Source organism: Heliconius melpomene, chromosome 6 (assembly GCF_056956725.1).
Source record: "Heliconius melpomene rosina isolate 202511_hmr_F chromosome 6, ASM5695672v1, whole genome shotgun sequence".
NCBI lineage: Eukaryota > Metazoa > Arthropoda > Insecta > Lepidoptera > Nymphalidae > Heliconius > Heliconius melpomene.
Genome location: NC_140394.1, coordinates 3,995,726 through 4,017,291, shown reverse-complemented (window position 1 = coordinate 4,017,291; position 21,566 = coordinate 3,995,726). Strand labels below are relative to the sequence as shown.

General features: G+C 32.2%; 1 protein-coding gene across 1 annotated transcript in view; it reads right to left on the bottom strand.

Annotated features, from left to right (window-relative positions):
• Positions 1-249: 249 nt before the first annotated feature.
• Positions 250-21,566, bottom strand: part of LOC146538132 (RYamide receptor-like) — a 34,426-nt gene continuing 13,109 nt past the window's right edge. The window contains exons 2-7 of the mRNA XM_085186863.1: positions 15,479-16,161; positions 13,063-13,261; positions 12,555-12,623; positions 6,258-6,416; positions 2,182-2,269; positions 250-1,175 (exon numbers count right to left, since the gene is read on the bottom strand). Coding sequence (XP_085042989.1) covers positions 973-1,175; positions 2,182-2,269; positions 6,258-6,416; positions 12,555-12,623; positions 13,063-13,261; positions 15,479-16,116 — 1,356 coding nt within the window. The 5' untranslated portion in view covers positions 16,117-16,161 and the 3' untranslated portion in view covers positions 250-972. The remainder of the gene's footprint in view (positions 1,176-2,181; positions 2,270-6,257; positions 6,417-12,554; positions 12,624-13,062; positions 13,262-15,478; positions 16,162-21,566) is intronic.

The following is a 21,566-nucleotide window of genomic DNA, read 5'->3' as shown; positions in this document are numbered from 1 at the left end:
GATATTTGAAATCAATATATTTTTCATAAACAAACATTTACTTTTATTTACAACATTAAGTAATTGGGGTAACACATTCTTATAATATTTTTATACAGTCAAGGTTAATTACGTTTTATTTTTAATATATACAGAACTAAATTGAATAATATTAAGAAAATATTACTATTCTTTTTTACTAGATACTGTTAAAAAATAAACAGTCAAAATAAGTATCTACAAGAGTTACAAGTATAATAAATATGTCAATCAATAAAAAAAATTATACACAATCTTAATATATTTTTTTATTTTGCCAATTTTGAATTAATATTTTTATGTAGTTGTTAATATCTAATTAGTATTAAATATTTAAAAACATTAAAACCTATAATAATATGGTAATCTTAGTGTTTTAACTTATTTTAATATTTACATTTCATCCAAAATTCTTAAGTCAAAATATCTTACAGTATCAGTTATTCTTAATCGAGTTCTGAGTTATCAGTCAATGAACATAACACTCAATTATATACACAATTTAACAAATATATGTAAAGCAAAACGTTTTAGACAAAGCGCGGCGTTGAGTTCCGCCACTCAACCAACACTACCTTAAGAATCCGGCGAAAAATGAGGAACGGTTAACATTAAGGAATAAAGAATAATAAATTCTGTTTTCAACGAGGAAAACTTATGTCAAAAGCGCGAAAATTATTTATTTTATTTATTCGTAAGCCAGCGTTAGACGAATTAACTAGGATTATCCTTTGGAAAGATCCATCTGTGCCGGAGTAAATTATACTAAGTCCATGACATGTTCTATTGAGTTTCGTCACCGAATACCGAATTTATGCTTAATGGAATTTTTCGTATGAAGGTATACCGCATTTACAAAAAATGTGTTATTTAGTAGAGTTTTAGAACGTTCTTTACTTTTTTTACTTTTAAAATTGCGTATTTAGTAAAATATATGTATATAAAGATGGTTCCTTAGTTAAAATGTGATCGAATAGATGCAGCTCTCGGTGGTATCGGCCTGGCGTTGGGAACTTTACAATTTTTAATGGAATTACACGAACAGATCTTGCCAGGTTGTTTCGTACTATCGAAGCTTGTCAATCCATCGTGAAATATGCGGCATTTGCATCGAGGTAAACTTCTTTGCGCTAAAGACCCGTTGAACGCAATCATCTCTGTAAAAACACAATATTTAGTAACACCTTACCTATTTTATGGGATTTGGCACAGAAACTTAGTTCTGTGTTTTTAAGTTGTGATTTTAAAGTCTTTCAGCTAAAAAAATAACTAAAACAATATTTTTGAAAGATTAGATGTCATATTGTTAAATGGACACGTGGTGAACAATATTATGTAAAACCAAACATAAGTAGTTTAATGAAAATTATAGTACTACGAGGTACGCAGTGGGAACCTGAGAACCTATTGCAAAAAATAAAGTGTATTCTCCATCCGAACAAAATTCTTGAAGTATCGAATGTTGAGACACTCTGTGCTGCGTTACCAGAGCGAGTAAATGAAATTATTAAATATTCCATTCCCCCAAGTCGAGCCCATAACCGTTGCGTTCACAGTAGCATGCTTGAACCCCTGCGCCACGGCGGCATCTAATTGGCGATTAATTAATTAATGATTAATCTAATTTATACATATCTATGTATAAACATTTTTGTTAAGCTTCTTAATCCTCAAGTAATTAATTACTAACGAATGTTTTATACTATGACAACATTAATTAATCCAAATTAAGTAACCTTACATACAATATTATCAAGTGACTTTATATTGTATGGTAATGATATGCCAAAGTACTATAAAACAAACAAACTGTTCTTGAAGATCATACTCTGTTTGTTTTGCTAAACTGGGCGCGGTCATATGTATATAATATAATTAACAACTAATATACTAACGCTGGGGCCGTAGTAGCGCAGCGGCACAAGGTGTGACTATAAACGCGACGGTTGTGGGTTTGATTCTTACTCGGGGTAATTAATTATTTAATGCTATAATTTTGTCGCTCTGGTAACAAGGCAAAGCGGAGCGTTGCGTTCCACTCAACAAACAATGCCTCAAAAATTAAAAGAGTGTCTCTACACTCAGTTCTCTCCAACTACTCCTTTATACCTTACATTTACCTTTACAGCGAAAAGCATAAAAAAATATTTTAGTGAAATATACCTGACAGCGGTACACCTTCACAGATGCTCGATCGATGACAGGAGCGACTCGCTTCATTCATTTTTATACGTAACAGCTTACAAATCACCTGCAGAAAAGGATATGAGTTAATCGAATGTAATATGTAATTGTAAATTAAAAAATATATGTTTCATTTTGATATTGCGGTATTTATTCCAGCCAGGCCAGTCGTGGTGCGGAGGCAGAAGTGAGTGGCTGTAACCACGACTGGTTGGGGCTCGATCCCAACTCGAGGAAATGAAATATTTATTTAAATTTATATGTTTATCTATTCGCTCTGGTGTCGTGCATCCGCAAAGTGCAGCGTTGAGTTCCGCCACTCAACCGGCAATGCTAAATGTAATTGATTTATTAGATAAGTTATTTATTATTATTTGACAATCATTATCATTGCGTTCCTTTGAAGACCGGCAAAGTGCGAGTCGGACGCGGCCACAAAGGCTTCTGTACCTACCAATTTCAGGATTGTAGGTCAATGGGAAATATAAATTATGAAAGTTGTCAAATGTAGTTTCAGTTCATACCAAATGATCTGAATTTTCTTTATTTAAGAAAAGAGCAACTAACTACAGATAAGAACTAAATTACTATTATTAAATCTCGAGGCAATTCTCCGCTTTGTAGAATGAGCGCTTTTGACTCCTGTTAGGTACTATGAAAACAGAATTAACAAAATACTTTAATGAATATTTTCGTAGTAGACAACTACTTGCACGTGGCATAAGCCGTGGAAACTTAAAACTATCTTTTTTTATATATTTTTTATTAAATCATTATCTTTATTTTTCAAGTGAAATAATGAATCCATGATATTGAGTCTTTGCTAAATCTGTTTTCTAAATACTAATAGGTACATTATTTTAAAACGATTTAGTCGTTTTAATTAAATAAATGTTTGCAAATATCGATCTACTATAAGGAACCACCCTTGATTATATTAAGGAAACAGGAGTAGTTAAAGCTTAGTTTCATTTAAAGTGGTGCTGACAAAAACACTCTGTATATATAATGTTTAAAATACTCGTATAAAAATTAAAGAGGAAAAAATATTTATTTTTTAATCTGTGTAACAGAAGTGAGCTTGTCTTACAGATTATACACATTATTCAAGGATATCATTTTCTTTGCTCTTTCGCCCTTGCTATTCATTCTAGGGGATAATTTTTCTTTAAAATGTAAAAATGTGCAATAAGCAAAATAGTAATATACATATATACAGGGTGTCCCAGGAGCCAACGATAAAACGAAACCAGGTGGTAGACCAAGTCGTGACAGTTATGAGAAAAATATTAAAAAAAATCTTTGTCATGTATTTTTAGATTATATTGATTTTAAAAAATATCGCAAAAACCGACACCCTGTGATGGTTTTTCACGTCCCTGGACTACAAATATTACTCTTTCTTCATTTTTTTTTCTGTAATGTAATCATGAGTAACCCTTCTGTGAATTACAGTTTAAGATTTAAACATACCTGCATCAGTTTTCAATAAAATGTGGTGTTTTTGCCAAACATTAAATTCAAAATATTTACTACACCCAACTTTAACCGACTGTACTATAAAAAAAATGTACTACACTGTTTTTGCAAGTAACTTTAAAAGTTGGCGCATTTAATCTGGATTCCGAAATGGTACGACACTTGCTGGATTACTTCTTTGTTGAAGAGAGAAAAATCGAAATACACGATAATCGGGATGACGTTCAGCTTTTTGGTATCTTTTCCGATACATTCTAGCTGCAGCATTTGCGTTACATAACCATTCTCCATGAATGAAATGCATATTGGCAACGTGTCAAAGACCGAGTATATGGCCTGCGAGAGCCCGGACTCGAGCACTGTTCTTATAAGTCCTGGGCCAGGATAAGCGTTGCCTGGGCTAAGTGTTTAGTTTAGGGAGGTGACTGGTGTGGTCTGTGATCGCAGGATACCGTCCAAACTCTTATCCGTCTTATAGAGATCGTGATCGATGCCTTCAGACTCCAATCCAAAGATCCAAGGTACCTGAACTTTTCCAACTTAGGGGATGGGGACCCAGGACTTATAAGGACAGTGCTCGAGTCCGGGGTCTCGCAGGCGATGTACTCGGTCTTTGACACATTGCCAATATGCATTTCATTCATGGAGAATGGTTATGTAACGCAAATGCTGCAGCTAGAATGTATCGGAAAAGATACCAAAAAGCTGAATGTCATCCCGATTATCGTGTATTTCGATTTTTCTCTCTTCAACAAAGAAGTAATCCAGCAAGTGTCGTACCATTTCGGAATCCAGATTAAATGCGCCAACTTTTAAAGTTACTTGCAAAAACAGTGTAGTACATTTTTTTTATAGTACAGTCGGTTAAAGTTGGGTGTAGTAAATATTTTGAATTTAATGTTTGGCAAAAACACCACATTTTATTGAAAACTGATGCAGGTATGTTTAAATCTTAAACTGTAATTCACAGAAGGGTTACTCATGATTACATTACAGAAAAAAAAATGAAGAAAGAGTAATATTTGTAGTCCAGGGACGTGAAAAACCATCACAGGGTGTCGGTTTTTGCGATATTTTTTAAATCAATATAATATGAAAAATACATGACAAAGATTTTTTTTTATATTTTTCTCATAACTGTCACGACTTGGTCTATCACCTGGTTTCGTTTTATCGTTGGCTCCTGGGACACCCTGTATATATATATATATATATATATATATATATATATATATAATAGTTGTTACAACAATTGTTAAAGCATATTACAGAAACCAGTAATTGAACTTTATAATTTCAATAAAAATTAGCTAGCATCGAATAGTTTCATAACAAAAGTAGTTTTAAGATATCTTCAGCAATTTCTCTCTCTTAGGTACCAACTTGCTTAAGAAATGCAGATATTTTAATTAAAGCTTTATATTCAGTTCGCTATTTCTAAGCAAATTAAATTGAAAATTAAGTTTAATTATTTGCTTTAAATATTTATATTTTTATTTTCTAACGTAACAAAGGGGTCGATCATTGGTGCTTGTCGGTTATTGTCCTATCACCTTAAAAAACGATTCCATTTCTTTAAATTTGTAAAATCATAGATTTATCACGTCTCTGTAAATAAACGTCCCATAAGTTACAATTTAGTTAAAAGGTTTTTTATGTCCGTAAGCCTTTTAGATTCAACAGGTGTCACGACGTCACGTGCTACCAACAGATTCCCATTTATTTGACGTCGCGTCGCTACGACTTGTAAGACGTCGTGCGATACAATTTGTGACAAATACCTTTGACTTTGATCTAAAAATCATTACATTTTGAGTAACTGAATACAATATTATTATATTTTATATAAAATTTTATATAAAATTTATATTTTATATAATAATATTGTATTGAGTTACTTATATTATACAACTAGCGGCCCGCTCGCGGTTACACCCGCGTGAACTATGTTATTATTAATTTCTGTCTCCATGGCTACGTCCTAGTGACGTCTATGCAAAATTTGAGACTTCTAGCATTTGTAGTAACGAAGTTTCATACAAACTTTCGACCCCAAAAACAACCTCTTAGAAGTCGAATATTACAAATTCCCGTCTTAGCGAGCACCTACGTCCTATAAGTAACTCCTATGCAAAATTTCAGATTCCTAGCATATGTAGTTTCTGAGATTTCATGATGAGTGAGTGACCTTTCGATTTTATATATATAGATTATATTATACAATTTATATTATACAATTTTATTATTATTAATAGGAAGAGAATAAACAAATAATTATTTGTCAACAATTCTTTAAGACTAAACATGAAAGGCTTGCAGCTTTAAATGAAATATTTATTTAAATTTCAATTTTCAATTTTTTGATCTGCTGTCGAGGCAAATCGCGGCGTTGAATTCCGCTACACCTCCAGAATCAGCAGAAAATGGAGAACGGCATTCCGTTCCTCTTTGAAAACCTAGTGGTTTGGTCGCCCCCACGTTCGTTCTTAACACTTGATTTCCTCTGCCTACCCTGCCGTGTGCAGATGATTGTTATCAAAAATGTTATATATCTTAATATTTATTTAATAGATTACCTGTTTAAATCCACTTCTGTATCTTACATTCATATAGCAGTATATAATGGGGTTGTAGCAACAATGCGACATTGCCAGCCAGTGCGCTACGAACCACACGTACGGCATGCCCGGCCACTTACTCCACTCAATATCGTCCTCGTGTGCTGTCCATAGTAACTGGTGTAAGAAAATTAATATATATTAAAAAAAAACAGCCTGATATTTCTTATCATATTCAGATTATCATTTGATATTGATAAGACTCTTCGAAGATGTGAAGATAAATATCTTGCGTAAGCCCCATATTGCTAGAGCCTAGAGCGGTCACCACTAACGCACTTAACGGTATTATTATGGCAAGAAAAAGAATTTATTTTTTAATAAACCTACATAATTAATTTTCCGAATGAGGGATTATTTTTCTTACCAAGGCGTGAAAAAGCACTTTTTTAAAAACTCTTAAAGCGTTTTTATTGATTAAAGCGGTCTAGTATTAAATATATTACTAAAAACTTAGCCCCTTTTCCCGTAACTTAATTTTTATATGTTCGATGAATTCCCAAAAGTTTCAAGATAAAATGTTTATTAAAAACATTGAAACTAAGAATTTGGAACAAATTTTGATACACGAAAATTTTTATACGTTTCACTTTTAAGAATATATTTTTATTTATTTCTATCTTGTTTTAATTGAATTTATACTGGATTGATTTAAAAAACTGTATAAAACACCTACTTTAAAGTTACCATAAAACAATGCTAATATTTATTAGGATTGCACTTTCAATTATATCTATCATTCGAGGATTTTTTTATTCACATATTTTAATAAATTTGTATGTAATAAATATGTTTTGTTTATCATAAATAATGAAAAATTAGTTTGAATATAAATAAAAATAAAAAATAAACGTATCATTTGTCGAACATAATGAACTTATTGTATTGATTATTTCACACTGTAATCCTATTATAATCTTGAAGAACAAAGCAAAAATATAAAAAAAACAGAAGGATTAAAAGAAAAACAAGTTTACTAGAAAATAAAAACTGGACTTTTACCGCCGTTAGCATTTTATCTATTTGCAAGAAAACTTTGTGCTCGAGGAATTTAATATTACAATTTAACGATAGAATGTGTCATTGTCAATGTTTAACCCAGGGTTGCCAGTTCCATTCCCACTCGTGGAAATAAAATAATGAATGTTTTTATTATGATTGACTCTGAAAATATTAAATACTTCATTTCCTAGAGGTGAGAGTCGAACTCATGATTGTCTACAGTTGAATTATTTAAAACTCTTTGAAAAAAACAAACTTATTAAGAAAGAATACTTTTTAAACGTTTAAGTAAATATTTTCCTTTTAATTTTAACTTTCGCAATTTATAAAACGGAAAATTTTGATACTGAAATAATTTAATATTTATCGTGAACAATCTCAAACGTGACTTGGATTATTAAAGAAATATTAAATTATTTCCTCGAGTCGGCTTCTATAAATCTATAGAATTCTGAAAAACTCTGAAATTCAAATTTCCGGAAATTTCACACGATGAAATTGCGTTGCTATAATTTACGATTTCAGTGACTGAATAAACGGAATGTTAATAGTATTGTTGAGGAAATAATAGTAGGTACATAGTGTAATTTAAAATTAAATAATTCATTTTCTTCATATAATATTTTTTTATTTTTCTACCCTTGCTGTAGGTTCACGTTGTATATATCAGCTTAGACAGAGGGAACCTGGAAACCTAGTGTCAAGACACTCCGTTCCCAATAAGCCATGTCCGTTTTACATTCCCCCGATATCCGGAGGCATTACGTATTAAATATTTCATCTCCTCGGGTGGGAGTCGAATTTAAAATGTGTCGCGCTTGCTATCGCACGGTTCTGCAGATGTCGCCAAGGCTGACTTCCCACTTCTACTTTTAATGGATTTAGTATAAAATTTTAAACATTTTCTTTTCATAAAGTATAATATAATGGAAGAATCCATTATGACCATTCAAGTGTAAGATTCCATTAGCGCCAATCAAAAAACATGACATAAGGAGAATATAATATATTTTTTGGTATCTTTACGAAGATCCTTTTTGGTGAATAATATAAGTGTTTAAAATATATATATATATTTAGAAAAATAAGTAAGAAAAATATATAAGTTTTATTTAAAGATATGAAAGTAAACTAATTAAAGATTATATTGAATCCAGTCTTGACGCCGGGCCACAAGCGTGTGATTGTCAACGCCACAGGTTGTTGGTTCAGTTACCACTCGAAGAAATGGGATATTTAATATATTCATTTCTCTGGTATCGAGGTCAATGTGGCCTTAAGTTCCTCCACTCAATACACAATGTATCTAGAATTCAGCAGAAAGTGGAAGGGAGCAGAGTGTTTTAACATTATTCTCCATACTCTGGTAGAAGCGGGATCCAGCGTTTAGCTGTAAATAAAATAAATACTATATACTTACAAATAACAGTACAAATAAGTTCAAAATCAATAGATTTTATTCACAATTTAATAAGGAACCAATTTTTAGCGAATTACAGTTATAATAAAAAGTGAAGAAACTCTTGACATCGTCGACCTTCAATTAGGAAGGATTAACCGAATAAGCTCTTGGAAAAAAAATCTTGGTTTATAGAATGAGAAATGAGTACTACAAAATATTATTGAAGTTATATGTATATTAATTTGTACCATAAAAAAATAATTATTACAATACAAAAAAATTACAGTTATATTAGATTTATTATAATAGCATGTTATTTTTTTTTCTCTACGATATCGTCATAAAATAAATAACAAGAAGTAAATTCTAACAATTGTACAATTTTGACGTGGCTTAAGAATGTATGGGGCTTAGTGGTTAGTACGCTTGACAGTTCGGTTTCGAGACCGCCACGTAAAAAAATGTTTACCTTTTGTAAAAACATTTCTCTTATTCTTAGTGTGTAACAAGACTTGGAAATAAAAATTTAAAATATTTAATAAATATTACTCTCTCTTGCCTTATTATGATCTATTTTAGCTTCACGCTCTATCCCGCACATAGCAGGGTAGGCAGAGGGAGCTTAAAGCTAAGACACTCAGTTCCGCACGTTCCACCGAATTCTGGAGATATAACGTGATGAGTGGCGAAACTCAACGCTGCTCTTAGCCTTATTCAGAGCAGAGCTATGAAACGTTTTTTTACGTATTCTAAAAATATTTTTCTATCCTTAGCACCTATGCTTATAGTATATATAACTTTATTTTTTTAAATCATTTCAATTATATTTATCACGGTAATAACATTTTAGTGACTTCCGACACTATTTTAATTACATGACATAACAATGTATAAAGAATTATTATAATTTATAAAAAAAAACTTTCCACTTTTAACAAAAGTATATTAAAAAAAGTAAAAGTATAGTAGTATGCTACAGAAATACAGAGAATATAATTAAACGTATTACATAGGGTTTGTTGATTTTACATAGCGTTCGATACATTGAAGCAGGAGTATATTTGGGATGCTTTGAAAAAGCAAGGAGTGCTAGAAAAATACATACCAATAATTAAAAACGTCTCACAGCGAGCACGGCACAAGTCAAACTTGAATCTATGGGCAAAGAATTTCCTATAAGAGAGAGATATAGGGTCTCCTTGGCGTACGGGGTGTACCCTATATCTCCCAAATTATTTTCAGCAGTGCTGGAGATCTAAAATCTTCAGAAATCTAAACTGGACCAAAATGTCTAAATATAAATGGCGAAAACCTAAACAATGTACGTTTTGCAGATGATTTGATTCTGTTCTCAGAGGACGCTGGAACTCTGGGGTTAATGCTTCAGCAACTATCTGATGAATGCGCTAAGACAGGACTGACAATGAATATAATTAAAACCAAAATTATGACGAACGCCCAACAAATAGTAACTAATGAAAAAATAACAGTAAATGACGAAAGTATAGAATATATATAATTGGGCCAACTGATATCTACAGATGATTGTATGAAATCAGAATTAGAACGAAGAATAACGAATTCTTGGAAACGTTTTTGGTCTCGTAGGGAAATAATGAAGGATAAAGATATGCCAATGAAAGGGAAAAAGAAGATATATGAAATATGCATTATGCCATGCTTACTATACGGTTGCCAGACGTGGGCGTTGACAGAAGTATAAGAAAGCAAATTAAAAGTCTGCCAAAATGCAATGGAACGGAGTGTTTTAGGTATAAAAAGGAAAGACAGAGTGAACTTACAAGAATTTAAAAAGAAAACAAATTTTATAAATGTACAGACAGTTTACAGACAGCTTAATTGGCGTTGGACGGGACATATTTTAAGGGAAAGTAAAGAAAAATGGACTAAGTTAGAAACGGAATGGTACCCAAGAAATAGCAAAAGAAATAAAGGCAGACAACCGAAAAGATGGGAAGATGACATCAAAAAAATTGCTGGTCCAGCATGAACCCGTCTAGCAAAAGACAGGAAAACATGGAACTCTTTAGAGGAGGCCTTTGTCGACAGACAAGCTGTTTTACTCAAATATCCAGTTGCCGATGAATAAAATTAGACAAATAAAAATTTTAAAAATCAATTTAGTTTATAGAAAATATGCATGTTATGAATATCTATTGTAAAGAAAGAAACAGCAATAAAGGCTATTTTATTTTATTTATTTATTTATAGTAGTATGTAGTTGCTTAGATACAACTAAATCTATTCTTTGAAGTTACTTTAAATAAAATATTTTTCCTGCTTATTTATCATGACTCTTACGGCAATTAGTAAAAGAAAATATTTTATGTTTCAGTAGAATTCTTATGAAACATAAAATATTTTCTGCTATATATTATTATTTAAACATGTTATTTTCAGAATGTTTCTCCATTTCATAAAATATTTACGATACAAGTTTTGAGAATCTTGAATTTTTATACTTATCAAAACAGCTACGAGTATGGTTTCCTACACGTTCCAAGAATTTATTTTCTTCTTTGATTAAAGTCCTATTTTATTGCTGGTAGCTGCACGTAGGTGGTCTCTTTATTTTAAGTCATAACATTAATAATGTATTAAACATTAATAATGTATTATTAATGTGTAGCGAATGCAATAATAAAAATACCGTCCAAGTGCGAGTCGGTATCGCCCATCCAGGATTCCATACCGATTTCTTGATTGTAGGTCAACGAGAACGTGACATATAACATTATAGCACAAACGAACAGGCAGACAGAAAATCAATTGATGTTATAAAGCTTACCTTTTTTTAAAGGTACGGTACCCAAAAATAATAATAGACTGCCTAAAACTAATACTGATCAGATTGTGAAAACTTCCAGTTTAAGAAAAGCCGAATATGTAATACTGATTTATTACCTTTTATACTTAATATATTAAAAATAACAATGATAGTAATGAGATAATGCATATTACACATACATATCTAATATTATAAAAAAAAACAATAATAAAGCTAAACAAACTGGTAAAATTGTTTTCGTAAACAAAGAAACTTATATGACATTTACGTAACAGGCGGAGTTCGTAATTGGCTGAACAGAAAACTAACAGGAAGAACTATTGTAACTATGTGTTGGCCAAAAGTATTTTATGTAATGCTTTTTTTTCTCATTTCTTATATTCATTATTGAAATTAAGATTCGTACAGACGGCAAAATTAATTACTATTTTTCTTAATATCTTTTCTCATAACAGGGATTGGTAAAAGGAGTGTGTTAACACCTAGTGTTAACACACTCCTTTTCTCACGTTGCCATCGATTCTTAAGATATTGCGTAATAATTAGTCGGAACTGAACGCCATGGTTTATACTTTTTTAGCTTCACGCTGTATTCTGAGCATAGCAGGGTAGGCAGAAGAAACCTGGCAATATAATGTTAAGGCACTTTCGTTCTTCACTTTCCGCATTCCTCCCAATTCTGGAGATATTGCGAATTGAGTGGCGTAACTCAACACCGACACCAGAGAGTGCACATGAAAATATTACATATTTCATTTTCTCATATGGAATCGAACCCACAACCTGTCGCGTACAGCCTCAAGCTTGTAAGCGCATAATTGTAAATATAATAATTTAATTATTAAATTTCAAGACTAGTTGTCGCCATAAATATAATTTAATAATTGTTTAAAGGTTAACAAGCTAAAAACCTAACTTTTAACACTTGATTAATCTGTTTCCCAACTTAGCAGTTTAATCTGTACATATACAGTAAAACAAAGTTAGAATATAGAAAATAAACAATATTTTTACATATTTGAAGATTATGGTAGGTACTCACGATAAATATATTTAATGGTAACCAGCATACTGTGAACACTGCTACCACTGTCAACATCATTTTGACCATCTGTAACAAGAAAGAAAAAAAAATATAATCCTTTCAAATATTTTAATTAAAAGTTATTGATTTTTTTAGGTTTACGCTGTATCCTGCATGTAGTCGGACAGGCAGAGGAAGCCTAATATTAAGACACTCCGTTCTCCATTTTCCACTGAATTTTGCAGGCATTGAGTAAGAGTGGCGGAACTTAACGCCGCGCTTTGCTTTGCCACCAGAGCGAAATAATGGAAACATTCTATTTTTATATCGAGACAATTATTAAAAAGTTACAATCACATTATGTAAAAATTGGTATCAAAGTTCAGCCACCAAAAATCAGCGAAAAGTGGGGAACGGAACTGTTTTGATTGGATCGGAGTATCTTCACACCCAGGTTCCCTCTATCTACCTTGCTATTGGCGGGATACATAGTGAAAATAAAAAAAATAGAGGAACAAATTGAGACCTTTCGCTTAGAGTGTTGTATCCTTGAATCCCTCACAGTTTCGGCTTCTCCTGGAGGCCGTAAGCCCCACACCACGCCAGCGATACGCCCGTATGTGTAAACTAAAGCGGATAGTGGTAGCGCGAACTGCAGTAAAAGTAGTGCGCAGGTGTATTGCTCGCTCTGCTTGGCACTGGACCACCTTTCACTACATATATCTCTAAAATAAAAAAATATGTTATTTATCTATTTATTTTTCTTGATCTTATTATATTTTTGTTGTACAAGGGCACAAAGTATGGCTGTAAGCGCGACTGGTTGTGGGTTCGATCCTCACTCGAGGAAATTAAGTATTTATTTGAATTTATATTTCGATTTCGCCGCTCTGGTGTCGAAGCAAAACGCAACACTGTGTGCTTGATGCAGCATGAAGCTGATTTAATTTAATTTTGAATTTTATTTAAAGAATACATCTCGTAATTTTTTCGGGGAAACAAGTTCAAAAGAGAGTTAAGTAGAAAATTCTATTATAGAAAATCTATTAAAAACATTCCACGTATTTATTTAGAGTGGAATTGCGGAATTCAATTTTGCGTATAGCGTAATTTATATAAGAAATGGCACTATAAGTTTATAAAGGGTCTAGCTCTAGCCCCACAAGCAAGGCAAAGCTGCACTGGGCTCGAATGAATAATTTTTAATATAATTATGTTGCTTTTGTAAGGAATTATGGGGGAAACAACCCTTATCGTTAAAGTTTATCTTTTCGTGTTCAAAAATAATCATAATAATAGAATAAATATTTAATCATGAAATTTAAATTCATAGTGGCTGTCTACAAGGCTATTATTATTCAGAATTTTAGAAAAAATTTAAGTTTAGAAAAATTAGAAGTTAATTTTTTTAGGCGGCAGTCGAATATTTTATGAATACCAAACCAATCTTTAAAATACTATTTAATAATATCAAAACATCATTCTTTTTTAGATATTTTTTTAATAAATAATCTGTATGTCATATCGAAAGCATTGAAATTACATATAAATGATATTTACGATATTACGATACAATTGGTTTGCTGAAGTTGACAGATGAGCACATCGATTTCGAGTCCTAATCACTTCTATCAGCGCTTCTCTTCTGCTCTATTGTCAATTCTCCACCGATTTTAGGGTTAAGTATTGATAGAGTGTACCTATATAACTAACTTGATAGACTCATTGTATGGCTAAAGCCCCGAACATAGTACTTATATTTAAAATGTGGCTTCGCCCGCTTAAAAACATAAAAATATATTTATTTCAGTTTCTTTTACTATTATTTAGACAATATTAAAAGTAATAGGGTGGTCTCATCTGGCAAGATATTAGTAGGATACTAGTATTTAGGCTTCGCAGCTTAATCAAGTTTTTGTTTCACGTGTTAATATATAGATATTTCTAAATATAATAATTGAAAGTACAAAATAAAAACTTAATATTTATTGCTATAGTTTTTGGATAAAAATAAGCAAAAAGAAGGGTTTTTCTTAGGGCAGAATCCACCGTGATGGTACTCATAACACGTTTATTATACTCAAAAATCAGTAATCCGAGAAATTACCTATTTATACGACAGGCAATGTGTCATGTATGATGTCCTGAAGACATAAATCCAACGTAATAATATTAAAACCTTATCAGCTATCATTTTACAGCCTTTCGGCGCTCGGTAACGTAAAAAAGAAAATAATTAATGTTATATACGCAAAATGTTGACTTTGAGGTCGTTTTGACACAGAGGCAGGCGTGACACTGAAACTGTGACGGTTGTGGATTCGATTCCCACTCGGGGGAATTCATTCCCCCAATATTAAATATTTAAATATTTAGTAATTTTATTTCCTCGCTCTGTTAAGAAGGCAAAGCATAGCGTTAAGTTTCACCGCTCAATACGCAATGTCTTAAAAAATTCGGAGGAAATTGGAGAACGGAAGTGTCTTAATGGGAACAGTGTGTCTTAACATTAGGTTTCTAAATTTCCTCTGCCTGCTACAAAATATAAAAAATATAAATATATCTATTTATGTGTCACTTTGATTTCATTTTTCTACCTTTGCTGTACCCCTAGCCAGGAGATTAAACCGAGATAAGAACAGGAACAGTTCATGTTACAATTTCTACATTTCATTCCCTTCCTCCCCTGCCTCGATCTCCCTTAATAAACTGATTTTTATATAATTTATTCAGTGGAATATCTCTTTGATTTATTAATTTTAATAAATATATGAGCTATAAAGAAACAGAAATTGTCACTGTTTCAATGAATAAAATTTTATTACGACGAAATAACGTCGTTAAAATTTGAATAGCGTCGTTAAAATTTACTTTTCCTATAATATAATTTAAAAAAATTATATAAAACATTAAAAGTTATAACGAAAGAAATGTACACTTACAGTTCACAGACTTGATGCCATAATGAAGGTTTCTGTAGCTGGGACACAATAAGTATGGGGGCAGCAGTCGCTAATGCACCGCACCATACGACGCACATCACCAGCTTAGCCGCCGTCTTACCAAGCCGCGGCTTCAACGGCCTTGTAATCACAAAATATCTATCCACTGATATCGCTAACAACGTATAAGCACTAACTAACACAGAAACTGCCTGCGAATAATTCACCATTTTGCACATGATTGGACCAAATGGCCAATATTTCAGAATTAGCATGGGCACAAACGAAAAAGGCACACAGAATAACGTCATCAACATGTCACCGATAGCCAAGTTCATTATAAAATAATTGGTCACTGTCTTCATACGCGGTGAGGTCTGCACTACAAAGCACACCAAACCATTGCCAAGGAGTGCTATAACAAATATGACTCCGTACATTATGTATACACATATATGAAAAACATATGTAGAGATATAATTTTCGGGTTCAGGTTCTAATATGCACACGAATTCATCTTGTAACGAGAAGTTGTATTGGGTTTTATTCAATCCGTCTGATCCATTGTTCACTTGTTCTGTTACCGCCGAGGTATATGTAGATTCGACATCATTGGTGTAATTGTTTGAGTCCAGCATCCTTTCCTAAAGTTTTATTCTCTTCAAATTCATTATTTGTAGCATCTGCAAAAAAATAAGAGAAAAAAAATAATTAATAAGTACCATAAAATTATTACCATGAATAAATAGATCTTGTCTATTCATGAACAAAGCCTGGATATGATACTAATGCGCCCTCTTACTCATATTATATACATTCAATCTTCCAAAAGTATTTTGTAACCTCTCGCGTAATCCGTCCCATAAATCGCAATATAAGAATTTCAATATGCATATGTGTGTACAAAATAACGGATGGATTTACATTTAACCAAATTTATTCTTCGAGCAATCTCCTTCGAGATCGTTTTACAGTAACTTATAAGAAAAGGATATAAATGTGCACTTATATGCATAAAAATATATAAGAAATACATAACACTTTTAGTCTTTACATTTTTAAGTGCGAGTCTTTTTTGCCATTCTTTCATCACAGATTCGTTCGACGTGCCCAAGCGAGCTGAGGATGTTCCGTGACATCTTCGCTAGTACCTGCCATTCTGTGTAACTCTTTCTTGTGGATTCGATCAGCTAAGCTGACTACGTATTCACAACCCTTCTTTCACAACAGCCAAATCACATTCAAATACGTATTTTCATCCCCATGTCACTTTGTTTCATTTCTTGAAGATGTTAATTTTCTTTACTTTAAAGTAATTAATATCATTATCTGCAATTTAGCTTTTATCAAAATATACTTTTATTAAATTAGTGAATCAATTTTACATTTTTAAATATAAATTAAAATAAAGAAAAATACATTTAAAAATATAAATAAATTAATTTTTAACAAAAAGAAAAACCGACTTCTAACAACGAACTAAAAAGTCAAAAATAATTATACAAAGATTTTATAATTTTGAAGTCCAGATACCATTGTCAGACATGGACCAAAAAAAATGGGACCATTCGGGAAGCTTCACCTTTCAAACAAAAAAAAAATTTAAAATCGGTTCACCCAGTCCAAAAAATACACTTCGTCAAGTTCGTTATTAATACATTTTTATTTACTTTCAGTTTGTATGCGAAGAAAAAATATAAAAACTCAGGTAAAATTTTGTAAATACTGTAAGTATTTCGTACCACATAGGTATCTCATTCGTTTTTAGCCTCGAGTGTTTTTAATGCATATCAAAGGCAAAGAGAATTTCACAGAAATACATTACTCGGATTGTTTGCTTTTGTAAAACATTCCTTCTAAAGTGACGTTTACTGGGTACCTAAGTGGGTAACGTAGTGTCTTAACACTAGGTTCCCTCTGCCTACCCTGCTATACAGCTGAAGCTGATTTACTTAATATTATTAAGACAGTTTTCCTTTCCCCCTTAATTATTAAAATTATTTGTCTGATAACCAGAGGGAACCTGGGGATACAGTGTTGAGATACTCCGTTCCTATTAAGACACTTCTTGTACTTCCACCCTATTCTGGAAGCGAAACTCAACACCACGCTTTTGCCTCTTTACCAGAGCGAGGAAGTGAAAATATTAAATATTTCATTTCTTCGAGTGGGAATCGAACTAACAACCTTTCGCGTTTACAGTCGTACATTTGTACCCCTGCGCCATGACTGGCCTCAAAATTATTACTACATTTTTTTACTACTTAGTAAGTACTAGTATTACTACTTATACAATATTTTCAATCAAGGAGATATAAACGTTTTAATGCGAATCAATATTGTGAATCTAATCGTGTGTAATATTGGGTATCTCGAGGATCAGTATTTTAACGTTTATATTTTGTCGTTAACGTACCATTATTACTTTCAATCTTCGAACACAATACTGTGTGTATTTCACATTTTACTTGTGTAGCTCAAATATTGTTCTGAATTTCAAATATTTTTACCATTTACCAAGTTTTACCAGACTAGAATATTAATATCCGTTTTTACCAGGTACTACCTGGAATTTTTCATAAATACTAGCTATTTTTTTTAGCCTAAAATCTAGTACATAAGAGAATTTTTTATATATGGATTATAGAATTAGGACAAAATGTATTGAGATACTATCAGATAGCCTCTAAGAGAGCGCAAACGCGTGCTACAAATTCAAACTTTCATATGAAAGACGTGAATTCACACTTATAATCATTTGGTACAATGTCGAACTCAAATATGATATCTTAAAAACAGCTTCACGCTCGTATCCCGCATGAAGCGTAAAGGCTGAGGGTTCCTAGTGTTAAAATACTTCCTTCCCCACCTTTCGCCGAATTTTTCACGCAATACGCGTTTTGAGTGGCGGAAGTCAATGCAAGACTTTTGGCTTGTTGCCAGAGCGAAGAAATGAAAATATTCACAAATAATAATTAATTCCCTCGAGTGGGGATCGAAGCTATAGCCATCGTATTGTAGTCACACCCTCATGCCTCTGTGCTACGACGGCCTCGACTTTAAATGTTAGTTTCGCCTGACTTTAACATAACATAATAACAAAAATACTAAATAAAGTGTTTATAAAAATAGCAATAAGGTGTCAATTTTTTCATTAGAAAATAAAATACAAAAGACTGGAAAAAGTCAAAGGAACGAAGTTGATAATGGAATATCGTAGACTCCGCTTCCTTAGTACGAATACGTTCTCATACTAACAAGCTACGTCGTGCGCCAGCATATAAAGGAAATTAAGACAATGAAACTTGAAACTGATAAAGTGAAATCCTTTTCATAGTTTTCACTATATATAGGAGATAATAGTATATTATTTTGATTTTCAGCTTTACTTCCTTTATAATACTCGAAATATTTATTGTTTAATTATTTTTTTCATGTAATAGGAAAATATTCTTTTGAAAACTCACGTAAAATATTTGAGGAGCAGAACGAAGAAAGTGAACTATTCGAAAGAGGTAGAAGGGAAGAGTCAGTAGAAAAGCCACGTTCATTTTACTCATGCCTTTATAGTATAAGTCATAATATTAAATTAGCATAACTGAACAAACAGTACACTTTTCTAAAATAATCAACGATAATTTTATGTGAACTTTTAAAAAGACAAAATAACAGTAATTTTCTTTACTAAAGTCAAGGATATAAGCCCTATCTTATTTGGATCGTAGCACAGTATAACGTAGATACTTATGCAATGGAAAGCGACGCTAAGCGATACTGTAGCAGTATGCACACAAGTGCCTACGTGACACCTATTCTTTGAGACCTCCAGAATATTTCTTTATTATATCGATAAGAAAATTTCCAATTCCTTATTGAAAACTGTTCATATCAAAATACCTCCTGAGTCAAAATATATTAATAAGTATATTAGATAATGAATTATTAAACTGAAGAAATTTTTGATATAAAAATGCAATAAAATATTGTTCTTTATTTTGCTTATACAACTTTTAGAAACTTATTTCAAATATTTAGAAAACATAGTTGTTTTCATAGATTTTGTATCAAAGACTAGTTGATACATCCATATAGGTATAGTAACACGAATCAAATATGAATATTTTATAAACATAACGTGACAGTGATATTTGATACTAGACAAGTTTTTTATTGCCAAACAATTTTGCAGCACTATTTAATATTTATGATTGTTTGAGATCGAAAATATGTAATAGGTTAATTATGTTTTTTGGTAAGAAAATAATATTTATGGTACGCTTAACATATTTCAAAGAGTATACCTACATAGAAATATATAGGTACCTATTATGTAAATCTGACCGACTGAAAATCAGTTTGGTTTGTTTTCAACTTCCTTAAAAAACGCCATTTACCTGGCACAGAATGATTCGACTTTTCAAAGTAAAGCTACAGTTACATATGCTCAATAAAAGCTCAATTATTAGCATTATTGAAACAAACGTGCAAATCAAATTGACACATTTGCTTCCCATTCCCATTCCCGTCCATTTGCACCCCCCTTCTCTTTGTGGCCCTATCTACAGAATTTGAATACAATGTATCCCAATACTTTTATCATTATCAAAAAAGAAAATAAGAAGGAACAAGGCAAAGGGCACTCATTGCTTATATATATACGAGTAATGACAAATTTTAGACATTTTTCGTAACCCAAGCATGCCCAGCATGCTCAACAAACAACAAACGCTCAAAAGTGAATCGAAGCACGGCCCCTCCCCCCGCAGTGGAGGCAGCACGCCTAAAAATCAAACGGCTGTCGATTTTCGAGCTCGAAATTATTAGCATGCTCATTATTAGCAATGGTTTGACACACATGCTACTATGGGTAAGTGTTTAATAGTAGCTATGCTTTTGTGCTAGTAATGAGTATGTGCTACTATAGCTTAATGTTTTAATATTTGCTTAATTAACTTAATTAAACTATTAGTGATATTTTTCACATATTTTTACGACTATCACAGTAGCAATTCTATTAAAAAAAAATAACGTTTGCGTCTCGGGACACCAGTGGCGTAGCTAGGGGGATGCGAGCGGGGCGGTCGCACCGGGCATCAAAAGGAAAAGGGCATCAAAGTCGACGATCAGTGTGTTTTTTCTTTGTTTTTTAGACCTTATACCATTTTAAAGGGCATCAAGTCCTCTAAGCCGTACCGGGCATCAAAAGGAAAGGGGCATCAAAGTCGACGATCACTTTGTTTTTTTTTTGAACTCATCAACAGGAAAGGGGCATCAAGTCCCCAAAGCCGTACCGGGCAGCAAATACCCCAGCTACGCCACTGCGGGACACTCAACTACAGTGATAACTTAAACTAATCTAAGTTGAACTATTTTGTAATATTGAAGTTATTTCATTTGAGAAAAAGTTATATTATTACTTAACTTTTATGTAAGGATAAGTTATTTATAAATAAAATCATTGCTGATTATAAAATATATATTTAATTCTTAGTTACAATTCTTGAATTGTATATGTCTATGGCCCACCAAACACAAAGTCATGAGAAGAGAGGAAATTGAAGCGTATTTCTGAAGTACAGCTAGTACTGTGGGTTAGTGAGAGAGAAGCCATCCTGCCGTTGCCATATGAACGAGAAAAAGGAAGCCAGATAAACTCGTTACGTAACGAAGCGGTTTACCCTCCCATAAGAAGTTATCAAAAATTATTACCATTTAAGACTACTATGATGCAATAAGGGAGGAACTGAATGAAAACCTGATAGTTGTGGGTATTTTCATTTCTCCGCTCTGGTGTGCGACTTGAGTTCAGCCACCAAACACCAAACACGAGTATTCTCCAATAAGCAAATTCCTTTAAAGTAACAATTTGCAATATACATTTAAAATTATAATTGCTTTAATATCATAATTATTAGTATAAAATATTTGACTGTATTTACATTATTTTATTCATACACGCAACTAATTAAACGTTATGTTGCCTGCAATTGCCACAAATTGTCACATAGATAATGAATAAATGTTTTAATGCAATTGACTTTAATAATTGTAATGAAATAATATACTGAACGTATATTTTAACAAATAC